At 35.1% G+C, this 20644-nt stretch overlaps 1 protein-coding gene across 1 annotated transcript; it reads left to right on the top strand.

Moving 5' to 3' along the window:
* Window positions 1-2634: 2634 nt before the first annotated feature.
* On the top strand, window positions 2635-20189 carry nfascb (neurofascin homolog (chicken) b). Its single transcript, XM_038282800.1, has 27 exons — window positions 2635-2843; window positions 3588-3715; window positions 4353-4458; window positions 4542-4732; window positions 5112-5234; window positions 5968-6186; window positions 6448-6559; window positions 6697-6884; window positions 6971-7102; window positions 9075-9218; window positions 10509-10620; window positions 10703-10866; window positions 10952-11099; window positions 11222-11346; window positions 11449-11550; window positions 11662-11859; window positions 13586-13656; window positions 13731-13953; window positions 14333-14448; window positions 16200-16410; window positions 16552-16674; window positions 16933-17106; window positions 17194-17325; window positions 17517-17586; window positions 19424-19435; window positions 19587-19622; window positions 19730-20189. Exons 2-27 carry the CDS (start codon window positions 3640-3642, stop codon window positions 19959-19961), a joined length of 3540 nt encoding a protein of 1179 aa, XP_038138728.1. The 5' UTR covers window positions 2635-2843; window positions 3588-3639; the 3' UTR covers window positions 19962-20189.
* The last annotated feature ends 455 nt before the right edge of the window (window positions 20190-20644 follow it).

Below are 20644 nucleotides of genomic sequence, written 5' to 3'. Positions count from 1 at the left end.
GCCCTGCTTTATCATCAGGATGCTTGTCTGTCCATTTTACATTCTAAAACTTCTATTTGCCTTAACATCTTTGAACCTTTTTACTACTTCCTTACAAACCTACCCAGCAGCTAAATACTCCTCTGGGATATAACGAAAACAAGACTTAAGCTCAAAAGGATCAAGAGTTTAAAGTAGAATTTCCTAAACTGTTGAACAAATTGCCTCTCCATGGTCTCTTCATCATATTTTTTTTAAACCCTTATTAAAGCTTTTATTCCCTTTCACTTTAATCAGTTTGCTAAGAATGAGTTTCATATTACTGCATATTTTAAGAGAGTTTTATCTGTTTTTATGTAAATGACTGTTTTGCTGATTTTTGTTTAATGTTTTAAATTCATGTGGTTTTTTTAAAGTGCTTTATAAATAAAGCTGTTTTGGATTTGATTGGGTCATAAACTGGTTTCAAACTTTCAAACTGTTACAGCTTCCCTGCCACAAACCAGTCTTTCCTAGAAGTCGAATTTGTAATGTTCTCTCACGACCATGTATTGTTTAGTTTTATATTTGAATGGAATGCACCTATGTAAAGAGTTTAAAACATAGAGGACGAGATAACAAAAATTCAGATAAAAATGGTGCAAACATATTTCACTGGATTGCTTTAAGCATTTGCAAAGCTACAGTCAAGTGACAAGTGATTCAACAGAAAGTATGCAAAGGCATCCTTTCTGTCAGCAAAGTTGTTATGACTTTTGGTTCATGGTAGTTTGATTCGCCATTAATATTGGGGATAAGATGATAATTATGGCCACTTGGTACTGTTCCCAAAGCTTCAGTGGCGATCCAGATGTAGTTCTGGATAAGGATGTGCAATTGTGATAATAGTATGGATGGTGCTTCCTAGAGTGGTCCTATAGTAACATACACATTAAAGATGGTGCAAATGCATAAGAAAGCCTTTATAAGCCAAGACAATTTTGTAAATTTAAACTGGGCAAAAAGTACTTAATCAGAATATTAGATAATATACTAAATACTACAGAGACTAATTTATTCACACTTTGGCATCTATTGCCTTTGTTTTTTATATAGCTTTTACATAGGCTTAAGGATTGAGTCATAAACTAGTTAAAAAAAATCTAGCTGTTGCAATTACCCTGCCACAAGCCAATCTGTCCTGGAAGGCACTGCTGATTCTGAGACAATCATGTTCCTGATGCACTGCTGTAATGATGTCATATTGCAGCATTTTTTTGCAGTAGGGTTTTTTTTTCCTCCTTTTTCTTCATGCAATCATGTGACGTCAAAGTGTCAGTGATAGCAGCGCTGAGTCTGAACAGAAAGCCTGTTTGGTTTAACACCCCCTCTCAAATGCCATCTGCTCTGCACGAGTGCCCGAGGAGACCCACAGGCATAGAGACCCTTTTGTCGTCACTGAGCTGGTCCTACATGCCCCTGTGCCTCTTCACTGTGCAATCTGGTGCATGGCACCAATCCCTGCTCACTTACAGACATGCCATAGTCCAGAAAAGCTCATTCTGAGAGTCAAGGAACTCATTGTAGCTATATCTTCTTTCCTGTTCAATGTGAAACACCTGATGAAATGTTTCAGATGTTTAGATGTAGGAGATGGAAAGGACAATTCAGCCCCTGGTGTTCTTTATGAACAACACTATTTATTTCTGCAGGCCCACACAGCTCAGGTGGAGTCAAACTGGTTCCAGAAAAAGCCATTTGGCGTCTGGCTTTCTTTCCAACCAAGCAGTAGCACACAAGAATCCATTCATCTCATGGAATTGCTGAGAGATGACAGTCTGCCACCTTTCTGGGAATAAATTGTCTTTACCATTAGAAAAATATATGATAATAATAATAATAATAATAATAATAATAATAATAATGAATTTTATTTGTAACGCACTTTACATTTGACTTCAAATCTCAAAGTGCTAAATATATATAATATGAAATAAAAATTAAAAACAAATTCTGGAGGTAACTGATACAGAGCAAGAATATCAAGACTGTGAAAAGCATTGCTTATTTATCTCCAAAGGTTGGAGTATCTGGACACTATTCAATAGCTAAATCATTTCTTGGTCGAAAAAAAAATGTTTATTACAAGTTAAGTTTTAATTATATAGATTTAAAGTTGCAATGTTTATATTGCAGCGTTTTCTCTTGGATTGCCCTGCATTCCTTTAGGTAAATTGTATAAATTCTGATAATCATTCTTGTGGGGTTTATGTCCAGGATGTCATGTGACTCTAGTGATGTAAAAATTCATGTGAGAGAAACAAACTATTCATTCATAATCTGCAGCGCATTTCTTCAGCCCACATTCTGACGTTTTCGGGACCATCAAGACAACAAACAGTGCAGGGCTGAGATATGTTTGTGATTTCATTGAACTAAAGGTTGTATTTGAAACTGTTACTTCTAGAAAAGCAGAAAATGGAAGAAAAAAAACGACAATATTTTACCAGCTGCTGAGGAAGACAGTTTTCATTTTCACTTTAAGAAAGTTTATATAAATCTGTTTCTGTATTTAATGAAGATGCTGGGAACTTTCGAGAGCCTGACGATAGAGTGGGTGAGATGTAGGAGTTGAATTGAGCTCTTTCATTATTCATGAGATGGGTGGGCAGAGCGCAAGTGGCAATGATGGACAGAAACTCAATTACTGATGTGTATCTACTGGTTCCAGGGTTCTTGACCAGATATTTGAAGGACTTGGGCATTAATTGCTAAGTATACTGTAGTGCATAAAGAAGAATCATTTTGTGAGGAAAATTCATTGAATTATTTATGCTTGGATGAGAACAGTGACGTGTGGAGAGAGAGGTGTTTACGGGCGAAAGGTAGGTTTACGTAACTTCTCAACCAATTTAGCTAATACAGGTTATTTGCATATTCATTAAAAAATGTATCTAATTGGATCCTTTTATCTGAAAGATTAATCTTCTCATGAATTGTTCTGTGCCAGAGTTCATTTTAAAGAGTCATGTAGAGGTTATGCATTTAAATCAGTGTTTCCTTTTTTATAAAAACGAGAAATGCACTTTGTTTAGACAGTACCTTAAATCCACCATGACTTTCACAACCAATATGAAATATCTATTGTGGTAGTTATATACCTGACATTATAATGTAAAAAAAAAAAACTGTTTATAGTTATTTCTTGGTTAATCCGCTTTCATAAAAGTTTAGGGTAAACGTTGCATTTAAATTTTTTACCATCTCTGTAACTGTTACTGGAGCAATGAACTAAAATCAAAATTTTTAAAGCTATCAAAGAATGAGCTCTTTTCTATCCAGAGAAACATTCCATGAATTACAAGTTAAAAGTAATTCATTATCAGCGAAAGCAAAACGCTAAAATCTGCAATGAAATTGTTAATAAAGGCCATTTTTAATGCGTCTCTTTATTTTCATAGTACAGCTTTGTACATCTTTCAAACATATTCTCTGTGGGAAGTTTATTTAAAGCTTGATTGTTTATTATTGGACTATTTATTTGTAAAACCTTTATTAAGTTTTCTTAATAGAAATTATAAAATTGCATTATATGTATTTTTGCTTGTTTTATTCTGTAATAATTTCAGAACATTTGAACTGGAGGAATCAAACCCTTACTGGACTAAATGAACTGTAAGAATGAAGACACTGGCTGGACCAGGGCTGCTGTTATTACTGTGGCAGAGTGTTTGGACTTTGGATGTTCCTCTTGAAAGTGAGTCAGTAAACTCAGATCTCCCTTTTCTTCTTATGTGTTTTTAATTTCAGCCTGAGCCTTTCACTATAATCACAAATCTAAATGTATCATATTAATATTTCATGAGACAGACAAATACAAAGTATTGCATTTTGTTGAGGAGTAAAGTCAATACTCGATAGAACCTTTTTCCCTGTGATCACAGCTACAGGTATTTTGGGCTATGTCTGTAACAGCTGTGGACAGCAATATTTTTTTTTTTCCTGCTCATTTATTAAAATAGATTTTCAGGTCTTTCAGGTCACAGATGTTGCACGCAAGTCTAGAGGTGAGGCTTTTTTTACAAGTCTGGACATTGACTGAACCAGTTATGCAAGTGGATATGGGTAAAAAATTTTTTTATCATAGCTCTGACTTAGAATAATTTTATATGTGCTTATATTAGTACAACAGTGCCCTTTATTTACTATTTATGTAACTTTACAGTGATGGGGCAGGGGGGATTTACCTTCAGCAATGTAGAAGTAGGCTACTACTTTTATTGGTTTGTGGCTATTAATTCACAAAATAAGAACATAGTTTAAAGGGTATGAATTTTTTGTGTGTGTTGTTTTTTGTAGAAATTCCAAGCTAATTTTATCTCTCATCCTTTCAGTCAGGCAACCTCCAACCATCATAAAGCAGTCATTGCAGGAGCACATTGTGGATCCCAAAGACACAATGGTCATAGAGTGTGAAGCCAAAGGCAACCCTCATCCTATGTGAGATTTGCAGCTACAGAGCAAATAACCTAATCAGCCCTCCACTCTATTAATTTTCTCCTGTCTTTTCCTTTAACTTGAAGTTTCTCATGGCGGCGTAATGGGAAGTATTTTAATGTGGCCCGTGACCCCCAGGTGTCAATGCGCAGGCGCTCTGGGACACTTGACATCTATGCCCGAAACAATCCTGAACAGTATATTGCAGAGTATCAGTGCATTGCTTCCAATCAATATGGATCTGCATACACCCACAAGATAAGACTACAGTTATACAGTAAGTCTTTAAATGGAAATATGGAACTGTGTTCTACAGTTAAGGAAAAGTTAAGGGACCTACAGGAACTCTGATGCTGTTCACCTGGGACATAACTTTATTTAAATATCTTTGGAATCCATATATATATATATATATATATATATATATATATATATATATATATATATATATATATACATATATATACATATATATTTATAGATATGTAGTTGTTGTTACAATACCAAAGCCAACACAAAAGGATTCTAGTAGTCTCAAGTCAAAAGAAATGATTCTCTTTTTTTTTAATTAAAAAAGGAAGCAAAGGGGCACAGAAGTCACTTTATTTTGAACAGGTCATTTAAATGTTTGCTAATGCTTCTTTGTGATTGTCCAGGACCTCCTGTATGGCCACGGGAGATACTAGAGCCTGTTGTAATCAGTGCAGGCCTTCCTCTGGTCCTGCCTTGTGACCCTCCACCAGGCCCACCTAAACCTGAAACATACTGGATGTCTAGCTGTAAGTGTCCAATGAAGCAAAACAAACATTTGGATTAAATATACAGTAACATACAATGTAAAACACACCCTTAGAAAATGCCCGAGGAAAATAAATTAAAAGGCACGAGCTATGAGTCTGCATTCGGAGCAGGGATTTTCAAAGTATGGCCCAAGGGCCATTCGTGATCTTTAAAACGATTTTCGTCAACAACGGATAACAGTTGAAGAATGGTACAAATGTGGTCCAACAGGATTTTTGCTGCTATAATGGATGTGAAAATGGATGCAGGCAAATTAAAGCGTCTTAAAATGGAACAGGACATTCCAACCTCAATTTAAACTTGTATTGTACACCAAAACCTGTTTACTTTAATAGGTGCTTTCCTTTTAATTTCATGGTAGAAATAATGAGTCTTATTCAGAAGCAGATTTTGGCACTTTCCTTAGCTTACAAGCTAAATATGATTAGCATATTATACAGAAACTATCCTGTTTTGTTGCTGAGAATATATTAAAAAAAGAATTGACCTATAAAACATAAAATGAATGACTCAATAATTAAGAATGTTCTTGGCAAATATGCAGACTCTTTCGCTTTAAATATTTTGTTTTCAACATGAGATAAAGCTGACTAAAGTATGACACTTTACACGTCTTCTCCAGGCCTCAGTTCCAGTAAATGTGGTAATTGTTTTACTGTACATCTAAAAAGTACCTGATTGTAATTAATTGGAAATGCTTATTTTGTTAAGGTTCGTATGCAAGGCCTTTCACCTGGCCCATTCAGACAGCTTTTCCCACCATGCAGGCTGTGCAGCAGGACCGCAGAGTTTCCATGGGGGTCAACGGAGATCTTTATTTCTCTAATGTGCTGGTTAATGACTCCACTGCTGATTACTGCTGTAATGCTCGATTTCCTTATAAGAATATGATTCAGCAAAAGATGCCTGTGGTTGTTAAGGTGCTTACAAGTGAGTCCCTTCATTTTCATTTCGAACTGACTTTGAAGTCTTAGCAAACTGGTGCATTAATGTGACTTTTGCTTTCAAATTACTGGCCTTCTTAAGCAAAAATATTAGCACTTAGGCTAATTTGATGATAATCTATATTCAAGAAATATCTACATCATATTTACAGAAAACTGGCATAATGATTTTTGCTTAATGGAAAGATCAGGTTTTTGAATGACTGACATGTGTCTGCTGACGTCCTCTGAATGGTTTTCAATGCAGCTCGCACAGTAGCTGAGGCTGCTCCCACTTGGCTGTCTCCCAGAGGTTCATCCAGCTCCATTCTTGTTCTACAAGGAGAAGAGCTGCTTCTCGAGTGCATAGCCGCAGGGGTGTAAGCACGAGTTCACAAACTCTAGACCTTTGATATAGTGCTTCTTAAACTTTTTTTTCATTTAAGCAACACAAAAGCCTATAAAGTGTCCTATTTTGTTAAAGTTAACAAACTTTTTTTCAACTTTTATCATTAAGGCCTACTCCTCACATAACCTGGACTAAGAATGGAGAGGATCTCCCTGTGACATCACGCATAAAACTGAAAAACTTCAACAAAATGATTCAAATTCAAAAGGCGTCTTTTGAAGATGCTGGAGAATACATATGTGCAGCTACCAACAATATCGGGTATATTGAGCACACAATAACGGTCAGGGTCAAAGGTGAGACATTCAAAACTATACAGGAGTAGTATAGTATTGAGCTGTAGTACATTTATGTAACAGCTAATTAACTCTTTGTTAAACAGCGGCTCCTTTCTGGTTGGAAAAGCCCACAGATTTGATTTTGGCTCCTGAGGAAAACGGACAGCTGGTGTGTCGCTCTGACGGGGCTCCTCGACCGACGATAAGCTGGTTCATTAATGGGGAACCAATTGAGAGTAGGTCTTTGCTTAGGACGTGTGCACCATCATCCACAGTTGTTGGCATCCTGCTAGAGATGTCTCAAAAAGCTTTGGGTTAAATTAATGTATTAATGCAGTAACAGCATTATCTCAGACAAGTATTATGTTGGAGAAAACCTGATTGTAAGTGATTCCTTATGACTAATCTTAGATTAGTTATAAGATTAATTATTATTATTTAAGATTAGTTATAGTTATTAGATTAGATACACTTATTTTTTTTTATTAGCGAGGAGCTCTGAGACTTGGCAGTTTGAAAATGTTCAGTCTTTTAGGGTTTCTCTTCAGGGAGGTGAGATGATTGTAGTTTTCTAAAAGACATTTTTGTGGCAGGGGATCTCTTAAAGCTCTTACACTCCTTTCAGGATGAGTATGATTGATATTGGAAAAGCTCGGCCTATTACATTAGTTTATATTCAGTTAGTTTATTGTCCATCAGGATGTGCAACTTCATTTCTGTTAGAACTTCAAGACATCTTCCACTATTAAATAAGGCCGGCTAATAACTTTCTCTGACACCTTAACATTTACGCTAAAGACTCAACACCAAGGACTTCGTCTGCATCCTTGACTCTTCATGGTCCAGTGCTGTGGGGTACATCATGGGCTTGTTTTTCACTTTTGTAAAGTGTTAGGTTTAATTTTTTAACATAAATTAACCTGAAGTTGTTGAGTGATCATTAAAAAAGTTAGTCCCCTTTTATATTATTTTTCTATTTTATTTTTTATAGTATTTTTCTTAAATTAGTAAGATAACCCCAAATCGTAAGTGATTTTTTTTTTTTTTTTTTTGGTCTTTTTTTTCTCTCTTTTTTTTTTTTTTTAGATCTAATTTTACATTTTGTGCTCCGTCTTATTTTAAAAATTCCCTGCCTTTTCATTTAGGTTACTCCCTTAAAGGTAGTCATGCTTTTGCTATGTCTTGCTCAACCTGTTTAAATATTATCTCCGAGGCCTTTGCTTTGTTTTTTTTGTTTTTTAACAGTGGCAATTATGTGCCCAACAGATTTTACTTTCACAAGTGGAGCAGTACAGCTGTCGCCATTGTGATCCACTTGATTTATGCATATAAATAGCTTTATTATAAAACATGTAGGGAGTATTACAGATTATATGGACACTGCTATGTAAGTAGAACAGGAAAGGGAAAACAGAAAAGAAAGGAGTAAAGATTAAAGAATGAGGAGATAAAAGGGAGATAAAGATAAAACAACTTCAGTTTGCTTCATCACCTGCAAAGAAATGTGAAAAGAACAGCAAAACCAATGGATATAGTATAAGAGATACAATAAAGTAACACCGAGGTACTATCGTTAAAGTATAAGTAGTATTATTTTATCTGACATGTATACTGTGGTAGCTCAAGATAAGAATATGGGCTTTCTGTATGGAAGTGAATCTCTAAGTACCTGGAACCAAGCACCTTTAGTTGTTTGTATGAGTGCACTTGTGCATGTAACGTTTATCCAAAGGAAAATGCTCAATAGCGGTTGTGAAGAGCCGAACACGCAACCCCTCCAGCGCACCTCCTGGCCTTAGCTTTAGTTTAAGAAACAAAAGTCAGCGAAGGTCCAAATGATTGGTTGAAAACTAAAAATTGTTTCTTTACTCTTAAAATGCACATTGCAGACTACGCAGGATGAAAATTTGAAGTTGTTGACTAGCCTTAATCTAACTTCTTAAGCCTGAAACGATTCAGTTCATAGAACTAAATAATACATAAAATGTTTCTGGTAAGAGAAAACAAAAAGAGGAAATTTGATAAAAGAAAAAAACCCAACAATTTGTGGATGTTGTTGTAGTTTTTTTTTTACTTTAAATCTAAGATGACCATGTTCATTTGAGAAATACATATTTCAAGGCTTTTAATACACATTTAGTAGGGGTGCAAAAATTTTTGTTTGTGTCTGTGTGTGGATATTACAATGGCATGTAATTTCTCTTTCAGCTTCTACACCTCAGCCAAACAGGCAGGTTTCTGGAGAAACAATAACCTTTCGCACTGTGACCACCGAGAACACGGCTGTCTATCAGTGCAACGCATCCAACGAATATGGGTACCTGCTGGCTAATGCATTCGTCAATGTGCTGCGTAAGTTTTTTTAAATATAAGTTGTGGAAGATTATTACAAAGGTCAACAATCCATCCATCCATCCATCCATCTTCTAACACGCTTAATCCCAAGTGGGGTCGCAAGGGGTGCTGGTGCCTATCTCCAGCTGTCAATGGGCGAGAGGCGGGGTACACCCTGGACAGGTCAGGTCAACAATCCAAAAGGCAAAATCATTCATTCACTCATCACTCATCCATGTTACCTACAGTCATAACATGAGCAAAACATATAGAATTTTTTCAGAGGTTTTACTATTCAGGAGAGGTAATTAAATTATTATTTTTATTTTTTTATGGCTATACCTTAAAACACTCCACATCTTTGGAAACTGTTTAAGTTGATATTTCAGGTCAACTAGCCATTGAACCCAAAAAGTATGCTTTAAATTAGCAACTTTTGGCTTCTTCAAATTCAGCCAAAATTATCATTATATATATATTTTTTTTTATTCAGACATAGTTTTATTTTCAACCACAATGGAATTCTTATTAAAATGAAGGCGATTTTTATATTTTCACCATCTTCCTGTATTGGAGATATAATTGTACATTAGAGGGAAACAGCTCTACCTTTGCTGATTGGTTTGTAACTCACCTGGGATGAATCCACTGGTTCCCAGCTAGAAGATGTTTTATAATTATTGGATTTTTCCAGGAGTCGTAGATCAGTAGTTGGTAAAGTTAAAATAGTGTTAACAAAAATTTACCAACTTAAAAGACAAAATTCACTCTTCATTCTTATAAAATTATATCAACAGATATAATAAACAAAAACACAAATTAAAAAGCTGTTAAAATAATGTAATGTAATTGTCAATTGCATAGTTTGGTCTCCTTAGCCAATGTAAGATGCCCCTTCATTTGATGTTTAAGAGAAGCTAACTGTAACACAATGTAGTCTTTTTTTATGTTGATCAGGGGTTAGCAACCTTTTAAGTCCAGTATGAAATTTTTGCCGCTGATCCAGTTTTATACAAATCTGTCAATAGTGCTAAAATCTACTGGATATTTTGCAACAAAATTAAATATATGATACAAAGTAGTCTATTTTAAAGACCACTGAGTCCTTTTTTTATGGGAAAATTTATGTAAATAGACACTTCAACAATATGCAGAATTTGCAGCCTATTGGAAGAGATTTAAAAAACATATTTATGTCAATCTGCTTCAAAAATTCCAAGAACAACTTGTTAAGAAATAAATAACAGGTAAAACATGACATCTATACACAAAATTAATCACGGTGTTCTTGTATTTGTTTCCCTTTAGATGCAACTCCTCGTATTATCGGACCAAGAAATGAGCTCATAAAGACTATCGCGGGTAATCGAGCCTTTTTAGACTGCCGCTTCTTTGGTTCTCCTGTGCCTGAACTACGATGGTAAGGTTCCATTAGTTGAGATTTAATTTATGCAAAGGAAGAACCTTCCAGCATCAGTTTGTTTAAAGGTTATCTAACACAGGTCAAAATATGGACAAGGGAACCTTGAGGGAAATCGTTTTAACACTCACAGTAATGGGACTTTGGAGATCAAACGCATTCAGATAGAAGACCAGGGAACCTACCTGTGTGTGATCAGCAACATTGCAGGGAGAGATGAAATTCAAGTCAGAGTTGAGGTCAAAGGTAAATATAGAAACACAAGGGAAATCTTGAGGTTGGTAAGAAGTTTAAAGGTGTCATGATAACAGTTTTACTATTTTTATCTCAGAGCCCATAATAATCGTCACCAGACCACAGAGTATGAAAGTCATGCGCGGAAGTGATGTGCGCCTCGAATGTGGCGTACAAGCAGATATCACAACTCCAATCACCACAACATGGATGAAAAACAAAAAGCAAGCCCAACTTAATTGGAGGTAATCTTCAAATTAAATCAATTTGTTATCTTTTTGTTTTTTAGTATTTTATAACTAGCATTTTAGTATTTTTTTCTGCTCTATTGTACTATCTGATTTTTTTTTTTATCTTGTTTGATCAGGGTCACTTTGGATGAATCAAATTTGGTCATTACTAATGTAAATAGAGGGGATGAAGGAAATTACACATGTGTTATTAGAAATGAGCTCGAACAGAAGTCTGCATCAGCGCACCTAATGGTGATGGGTAGGACCCAGAGGAAGAAAACAATATTCTAGAAGTTTACTTTTGGCTTTAGTCTTTGAATTTTTCAATAGTTTAGTTTTTTCTCTGACTGTTTATTTTTAGACCGTCCAAATCCTCCCACTAACTTGGTGCTGTCAGATCCATATGAACGTACTGTACGACTCACTTGGGTTCCTGGAGACAGCAACCACAGCCCCATTACTGGTAAGGCTTCTAATTTAAATATACTCATAATTTACTTTGGCGATTTTTTTTTTCTTTTATTATGTGTGTGCTTCATGACCTTCTTATGCATTATTTTCTGTTTTCTGGCAGAGTATTTAGTGCAGTATGATGATGATGACTGGATACCAGGAAAATGGAAAAACCTATCAACATACCCAGGAAACCTTAACTCTGTCATTCTGCATCTCTCACCTTTCACCTACTACGAGTTTAGAGTCAATGCTATAAATGAAATTGGGTCCAGTCGTCCAAGTCTTCCATCTAAGCGCTTCCAGACAAGCGGTGCACGTGGGTTTCACACTTGTAGTTCTTTCCCTCTAAATTTGCAAACATTTGTTTTACACATTTTTAGTGCTTTAAGGAAAAATAATTAATTCTAAATGTATTGATTCATATGGTTAATGAGTAAAACAGTGTTAAATTATCTTACACCTAAATCATTTTCTAAAACAATACATTTTAACTGAAATATTTGCAGCATAGTTTCTAATATTTTTGAACTGAAGAACATTTTATTTTTAGGACCTTTGTTTGTGTAGACATTTAGTGAGCAATGCATGCTTCTTTTCTTATGGTAGAGATGTAATGTAATTAGTGCACCAGACACTCTACTGTTAAAATCAGCAACTACTAACCATTATCCACATCCCAACCTGTAGTACAAGAGGCCTTCTAGAAAAGGCTGTCTCTGGCCTATAATGATTAATGTAAAATGAAAAGAATACTTAATCTTACCTGGGAATTAAATGAGATCATAATATATTGGTCAGATAAGACAATGTTTTTTCCGGAAAAAAAAAACTCTCACGACATAAAAAATGGATATATATGTAGATTAGTAAAGTATTACCATTGAAAAGTTAAGTAAAGGATTTGAAATGTAATCTTGCCAGAATTTATTTCTTCAGAATGTTTATAAGTAATGACAGATATTATTATTACAATTAAATTAAGAATGCAAGAAAATTCCTCATTTTATCATTTTAAGATACATAATAGTCAAATAAAATCCAAATGTTACCACACAGAAAATCAATATCCTTCCATGGCTATTTTTTTTCTTAGACATAAACGGTATAGAGTCCCTCTGTAGTACCCAAGGAAATTAGGAAATAATAAAGAATGCACAGACATGCAGCTCTGTATGACCTACCCCTGTTAAATGTTATGTAAGAAAAAAAAATGTTCTAATGTAATTAAAAAGTTTCAAGTTATCATAACATGTTGCTTCTTCTACACAAGGTTTGACGGGAGTTTTGTTTCTACAGCCTTCAGTTAAATTTCTCAATCAATTAAAAAGTTTTGCATAGATCAATTGTCAATATCTTATTTTAAGGACATTTTTTTCAATTAGTCTGCATTACTTTACTTGTGATATCAGAACCAAATAAAGCACCCCATGAAAGTGATAGATGCACAGTTGAGCATTGTTATACAAATCATTCCTGCTAATTTGGTTTGGTACTGTCAATATAATAATTTTATAAAGTTACTATATAAATTGAGTGATATTTTGATCACTTGATCTGATGAACCTTGTATACAAGTTTAACTTAGACACAGTACAGGAATGTAAGAATGGAAAACTGGAAAAGTAGCTACAAGGAAAAGAATAGTTAGCAATAAAGTAACAATGTTATTATTCTGAGTAAAATATATTAAAGATAGTTTTATATTTGTACTCTTCAGTGTTAGTACTTTCCTTCTTATATTTTAAGAATGCGTCTCCTCTGACAGAAGGTGCGCACGGATGCCTCAGGCTCTTAATCAGTCTGCTCTACTTAAGGATTAATTTAGGTTACCACAGAGTTAGTAGACATTCCAGTTAAGCCACTCTTCTCCACATGAAGATACCAAAGAAAACCACAAAAAAAAAAAAATCTTACTTTTAAGTTTGCAAATTCAAAGCCCTCAATATTTGGCATTAAATTAATGGTTAACAAAATGTATAATGTTCCACATCCTTTAACATATCTTTCTATGTCAAAGTTACAGATTGTGTTTTCTCCTGCAGCTCCGGATGTCATTCCAAAGAATGTGAAAGGTGTGGGTACCTGGAGAAATAACATGGAAATTAGCTGGGAGGTAACAAATTTTTTAAAGTGTTTTAACCTGCAGAGAGAATTATTATCCTCACCAATTACTCCATGTGTTCCCAGCCTCTTACATGGAGAGAGTGGAATGGACCACACTTGAAATATCTGGTGTGGTGGAGAAGGCGAGATTCCAGGGAGGAGTGGAAAAACGCCACCACAAAGTGGCTGAAGTATTACATTTATGACGCAGATACATTCACCCCCTATGAGATCAAAGTCCAGGCAGTTAATGACTTTGGGCTTGGACCAGAGTCACCTGTGGTCATTGGTTATTCTGGGGAAGACCGTGAGTACTGTCTGTTGCTTTTTAACTTAATTATGAGAAGTTTTTAAAAAGTACCCACTAAACATCAGTTAAATTCACTAAAACATAGCCCTTGGCAAAATCCCCAAAATATTCCTACTTTTTATTCCACTTTATAATGCTAATCAAGACCTTTAAGAAGATATTTTAAGCTAATTTGCTAAATAATTTAAACATTTTAATTTCTGCCCAGGGCAGCACATGTTATATTGCTGTCAATCATGCCATCCCACAGAAAAATACACCACACACATTTTTTTTTTTTTTTTTGTATTTCTTTTTCATGCCTAGAAAACTGCTCTGAGATGTCTTTTAGTAACAGGTAAGATAAGTTAGTATTTTTAATTTCTATTTTTCTAAGGTCCAATAGCAGCACCCCTGAACCTGAGAGTCTCTGACATCGAGAGCACTCAGGTTCAAGTACACTGGGACCCAGTGACACGTGAATCGATTATGGGAGAACTGAAAGAATACAAGGTGGGTCCATGATGACTGCCCAAAAAACTAAATATGTTAATACAGCAGCTATGCATATGCCAATAATCTTTATCTTACTATGAAATAAGTGTATTTTTTATAACGTTTTTGAAAAAGAAAAAAACTAGCAAATTCCTCCACCCTGTTTTCTTAAACATTTTTAAGGGTAATATATAAAAATTACAAAAAACAAAACACTGATTTTTGGACATTTTCAGGATAAAAAAAATATAAAATTTCATGTTATCTGTGTATTAAAGTTAGAATTTCAAAGTAGGAAATATAAAATATATTGACCTGTTAGAGTTCCAACATAGAAATGAAGAGGTTCCTGACTAGCCCAAGTTAAAAAGCCTATATGGGTACCATAAGCATTGTCAAACTTTTTGAGAGTTTCTAATTCCATTTAGACTGGAAGCGTCAACCCAAAGAACATACTATGGCTACTGTGCAATTAAAAATATATATATTATAATCCATAAAAAAAACTCCAGGATCTGTGACAGACTGTATCTCATTATGAACAATTGGCCCCACTGACCTGTAAACTGCCAAAGGTTTGCCCCTGCTAGTTATTTCTCCTTCCATCTGCCAGTTGCTGTTTGAATGCCTAGAATGGAGAAACATGCCCTTATCATTTTTTATCACTGAAAATAGATTTAGGAGATGCAGATTGTTATAGGTGCAAGCAAAATGAAATTTATTATGTTTTGTACGTACAGCAGCACACATATAGCTTATGAAGAGGTTTAACTTTACACAAGGTATACAACATTTGAAGAACTACCGTACAAGGGAACGACTTTGGGAAATGTTAAATTGACTAATGGAAACTACAACCAAACATAGCAGATATTCTCCTTTAAGGGTACACAAAAACAGTTGTCAATGGTCATGTAATGACTAATTAAGCCTTGGTTCCTAATTATTAATGTTTTTCACTAATTGGGTTACCAAAGAGAAAATGCATTAAAATCTGTGACATCATTTGTCAGGGTTTATTCAGAACCCACATATAAAGTTAAACATTCTACCTAACACTTATTAAGAAACCAATTCATCATTACCTGACTATAATCAGCTGTTTTATAGTTTAATGTTTTAATGTAAATTATTGAGAAATATTGTCGAAACATATTTAAGCGGAATCCAGAAACTAGCTGAAATAGAATTGAACCAAATGACTTTTGCCGACTAATCCTCTATATTTAGATTTTACAATGTTACAGTGATTTGAGGTGTTCACGCTTTGATTTGAGGTGAATGACTGTGGTTAGCTGCTAAAAATGTGCTTGCATACTTTTCTGAAAGCAACTGCTAATTGTAAAATTGCCTCTCTCTGCAAGACAGGATGTTATCTTTGAATTTAAAAGTTATATGGAGGACACCAGCATCCTCTTGAAAATACCAATATTATCCAGGGCAAGGTAACCAAGTTGCCTATGGTTTAAAGTATGAATGTTTGCTTCTTGGTGTGGGCAACATATTAACCTAGAGAAATTAGTGATGTACCGTTGTGGTAAACTAAATCAGCGTTTACTTTTTTAGCTGCCTTTGAATATGTAGTTGCGGTACTGATAGTTTTATTTGGTGTTCTTGGTGTTATGAGAATCTCTATTCAGTTTTTGTTACCGTTCTCACTGTTTGATATTGAAGTCTGGCCAGAAACACAGAATGTCAGCTACATAAGCAAGAAGCTCAGATCTCTTTTTTTTTCTTAGACTGATTACTGTTTTTTCTGAATTTTAAAGGTCTACTACTGGAGAGACAGCAGCCAGCTCAGGTGGCACAGGGTCAATAGAGGCATGAAGTCCAAAGCGTTTTTAAATGATGATCCAGAACCCTCGGGTGTACTCACTGGGCTCATTCCCTACAGCAACTACAAGATGTACATTGTAGTGGCAAACAGTCGGTATGAAGGACCACCAAGTAATCACATCCACTTCTCCACTCCTGAAGGAGGTAAATAAAATGTCTAATGCAAAAATACATAAATATTCTAAGAAACATGTCATCTGCAATTACCTGCAGGTTTTAAGTTGCTGTTTATCTATACACTTCACATCATCATGCCTTTAAATCTCCTTGTTTTGTTTTTGATAGTACCATCTGCTCCAAGAGCTTTCAGGATCCAACAACGACACCTGGACAGTATTTATGTTGACTGGGATCTACCAGAAGAGCCTAATGGTGTCATCACTGGTTACAGCCTAAAATACCAAACAGGTAACACTATAACACATACCAAACACACCCAAAGAAATTAAGTCAATTACTGCCAGTGTTTCCAGAAAAGCTGGTAACATTCTGCACGCGGAGATTGAAATACTACTAAAGTATATTTTGAAGGGGATAATAAACACTTTTTCATTCACTCAAAACCATACAAGTTATTTTAAAGTTCAATGTTTCAGCTGCAGTATCAAAGGTTGGTTGGGTTTTGTTAAACATCCATTTTTGTTTGGGGGGGGTTTATTTTCACAGTGAATGCAACCAGAGGAGAGGAGCTGAAAGTTGAGGAGTTTCCACCAAATGTAACAAGTTTCTCTATTCGACGATATGACCGCTATACTCGCTACAGATTCTCTGTGGCTGCGCAAACTAGGATTGGACTGGGAGAGTGGCATACGGAGGAGTCTCCCCACTACACCACAGAAAGTAATCTACTCATTTCCTGAGTATTTGACATAAGAGCCTTGGGGGTCTAAGAAGTGAACTTTGATTTCCTGTCTTTCTGTGTTGTAGTATATGCTCAGGACCAGGTGGACATTTCCACTCAAGGGTGGTTCATTGGTATTATGTGCGCTGTGGCTCTCATCGTGCTAATCCTCCTAATAGTGTGTTTCATCAAGAGAAGCCGAGGGGGGAAATATCCAGGTACAATGGTTAAAATTCTTGGAAAAGTTCGTACATATAAAATGTTCCATAGTTTGTGGGGCTGCATAGAAAATCAAGCAACTCTTCCTATCAGAGTGATATGAACAATAAATAATTCTATGCACTTCCTGTTGATATGTACATGAATTACCTTCCTTGGCAGACCATGTATGACTTTTTCTGTCTGTTAGTGCGGGACAAAAAGGACATTTCATTGGAGCCAGTAGATGATAAAGATCAAGAGGGATCATTTGATTACAGGTAAGGTAGATTACAGAGTTGTTTACAGCTCTGTCACATCGTAGCATGTTCTCTGTACGAGTGCTATGTATATTCTAAAAAACATTGTTCCTTTTAATTTGCCATTTGTCTGTGCATTATGACTTGCTTTTTTAAACGAAAGCCTGTGAAATTGTGAGAAATTATAGAAAAATCTGTTATATCACAGCTGAAGCACAAGTTGGCACATTGCAATACAAAAGTAAATAAACAGTTAATCAAATCCCTCTGGTATAATCAGACGGTTGAAGGACTAGAACAGTGGCTGATGGGTCCCAATGTACTAAAAAAACACAAATATGCTGTAAATACATAAAGTATTTCAAATACAAAACAACATCATTACCTCAAACACACAAACACAGTCAAAGGAAAATGCCGTTAATAGAAAAATGCAAATGCAAGTAAAAAAAAAGGTAGACTCTTGCCCTGCATGGTAGAAGTGCTAAGAAACACAAGAAGAAGACAATCTTGACCACATCTTGATGACATCACTTGTTGATATCACTACAAATCAATGTCAATGGACAAGATCCCTAGTAAAAACATAAACAGGATATGAAACCACAGGACATTTTTTTGTGTTTTAAAGACTTAGAAGAACCAAAATATAATAGATACCTCTTGGAACGGCCGCTGCCAGAGCTTGGACTTCTACCATGGGGATGACAGGTTCCTGTCCAGGTATTACAAGGGAACACCATCTCAAAAGCATCTCTGGTTTCATCTAGAGGACTCTGTTCAGCTCCGAGGGTGCTCCAAAGCAAGCACAGTGTGTAATTAAAAGAGGGAGGGAGTAGACATTAATTAGGAAAGGCCTTAAGTGTCTAGTCACATATGATTCTATAATCATTTCCCCCTTGTTGTCTTGAGCACTTCCACTTAGGCATCAGCACCCTTTGCGACCCCAGCAGGGATAAGCATGATAGAAAATGGACGGATAGATGGAAATACTGTTTATGAAACTCAATTCCCAAATAAGGTCTAAAATCATTGAGGTTTAGGTCTGATTGGAGTCTAAGCATTGGCTTGAGTTGCCAGCTTTAAAATGGGACACAACTAACAATGACCAAATATTTAGTTTACAGCCAGTTTGCAGTTTGTCAACTTTACTCCCAAATGTTTTTGTTTTTCTTTATTCAATTTGATATTCTTATGATGTCTAATTGGTGATGTGAAATTAGAAATTATTTTACTCACGTGGCCTAATAAAATGTAGGGAACAAATCAGAAAGTTAATAAAGCTATAAACATGAAAGACAATCTTGAGGAGCACAAAAAGACATTGAATTAGTTTGTAAGCAGGTGATAGCTAGCCCTTACTTGTTTTCTTTATGCAAGTTTAATATATGATAAAAAATGTGTTTCTGTGTTGAGTATTACATATATATATATATATATATATATATATATATATATATATATATATATATATATATATATATATATATATATATATATATATATATATATATATATATATATATATAAAGTTAATTAACAGTATTAATCTAATCTTACCATAACAATAATGATTGTTTTGCTTTGTGCCCTTGTGAAAAAACAAGCAGTGATTAAACACATTGGATTGTATTTGGCTACAAATGAGTAAAAACTTCTCAAGGTGTCCTCAGTGTTGATTATACTTAAGCACATATGAGCACAGATACTGTGGAAATCAGATTTTGGATCTTATTTTTTGTAACACTTTGCTAAAAAAGTTTTGTTTGTTATTTTTTGTTTACTTATCTTTCTCTATTGAAACCTTTCCTTTCCCAAATCTCAATTTTCTCTTTTATTTTCCACTGAACCACTCAAGATCCCTTGAAAGGTATGAAAAAGACTAAATGTTAACTTATTGATACAACTGACATTACTCTTGAGCATAAATAGTTTTATGAACAAATAAAATGTCTTTTTTCATTTTATTTTTAATTGTTATAATTATACTGTTTTGTTGATTAAATCTTTTCCTATTTCAGGATAGCACGTGTCTCAACTCTGCTTTATCCTCGGAGGTATGAGCAGTAATGCACTAATTCTCATCCTTAACTATATTTTAGTAATTATAAGGCAGACTCCTCATAATATATTTGTCCCCATGCTTTCCTATTCTCTGTGGCAGAGAGGAGGAAAGAGGGCTTCAGAGAGCTCAGCCATCTGTGGATGCGATAATGAAGCGATCAGACAGCGACGACAGCCTCGTGGAATATGGAGAAGGAGGAGAAATTCAGTTTAATGAGGATGGTTCATTCATTGGCCAGTACACCGGAACAAGGAGAGATGTGAGGGACTTGGACTTTGGTGGAAATCTAGAACTCCATTCACCAATCAAAACCATCTACTCTCTGGCATGAGACTTTAACCTCAAGAACCGATTCCTTCTGTGTGTCAGCTTTTTGCCCTTGGACTTCCTTCTGTTGGTTCCTTCTTAGGGAGTGAGGATCTGTTTCTGTCTGAGGAGGGAACAGCTGAAGTTGGAGCTGCTATTAAATCTTTACAAGACTCAACCTTCACGGATCTGTTGGTGAAAGCGTGAAGAATTTGGGCTCTTCTATCTTTACTGTAGATATATTTTTATTATTTGTTGAAAAAAAAAGACCTTTTACTTTGTACATACAATATAGTTCATATCTTTACATAAGCTGAAATATAGTGAAAGACTGAGCTTTCTATTAATGTCTTCACAAGGACTGACCTACCCTCCTTAACTAGAGTTAAAAAGGGTAGGTCAGTTAAAGTTTTTCATTCTGGTAACTCAAAAATTAAGCACTTTATTTATTCTGAGTTCTTGCCATTTCCATATTTGTTATACCGTACACTACACTTGCACTGTCAGGGGAGTAACTGTATAATCTCTTTCTTAAGAATCTAATAAGAGCTTCATCTCCGACTTTCATTCCTAACAACTGGCATTCAAATTGAAAATGAAAATACTTTCCTCAAATGTTGACTCAAATTTTAGTTCAGTACCTTTTTTGTTTGTTTTTATTTATTAAAACTAAAAAGCCAACAACACCCCACTTATTATAGAAGACAT

The sequence above is a fragment of the Cyprinodon tularosa genome, unplaced genomic scaffold, assembly GCF_016077235.1.
Source record: "Cyprinodon tularosa strain WSP-4 unplaced genomic scaffold, ASM1607723v1 ctg187, whole genome shotgun sequence".
Lineage (NCBI taxonomy): Eukaryota > Metazoa > Chordata > Actinopteri > Cyprinodontiformes > Cyprinodontidae > Cyprinodon > Cyprinodon tularosa.
The sequence above is the reverse complement of the archived record's forward strand: the minus strand, read 5'-3'. Positions and strand labels throughout refer to the sequence as shown.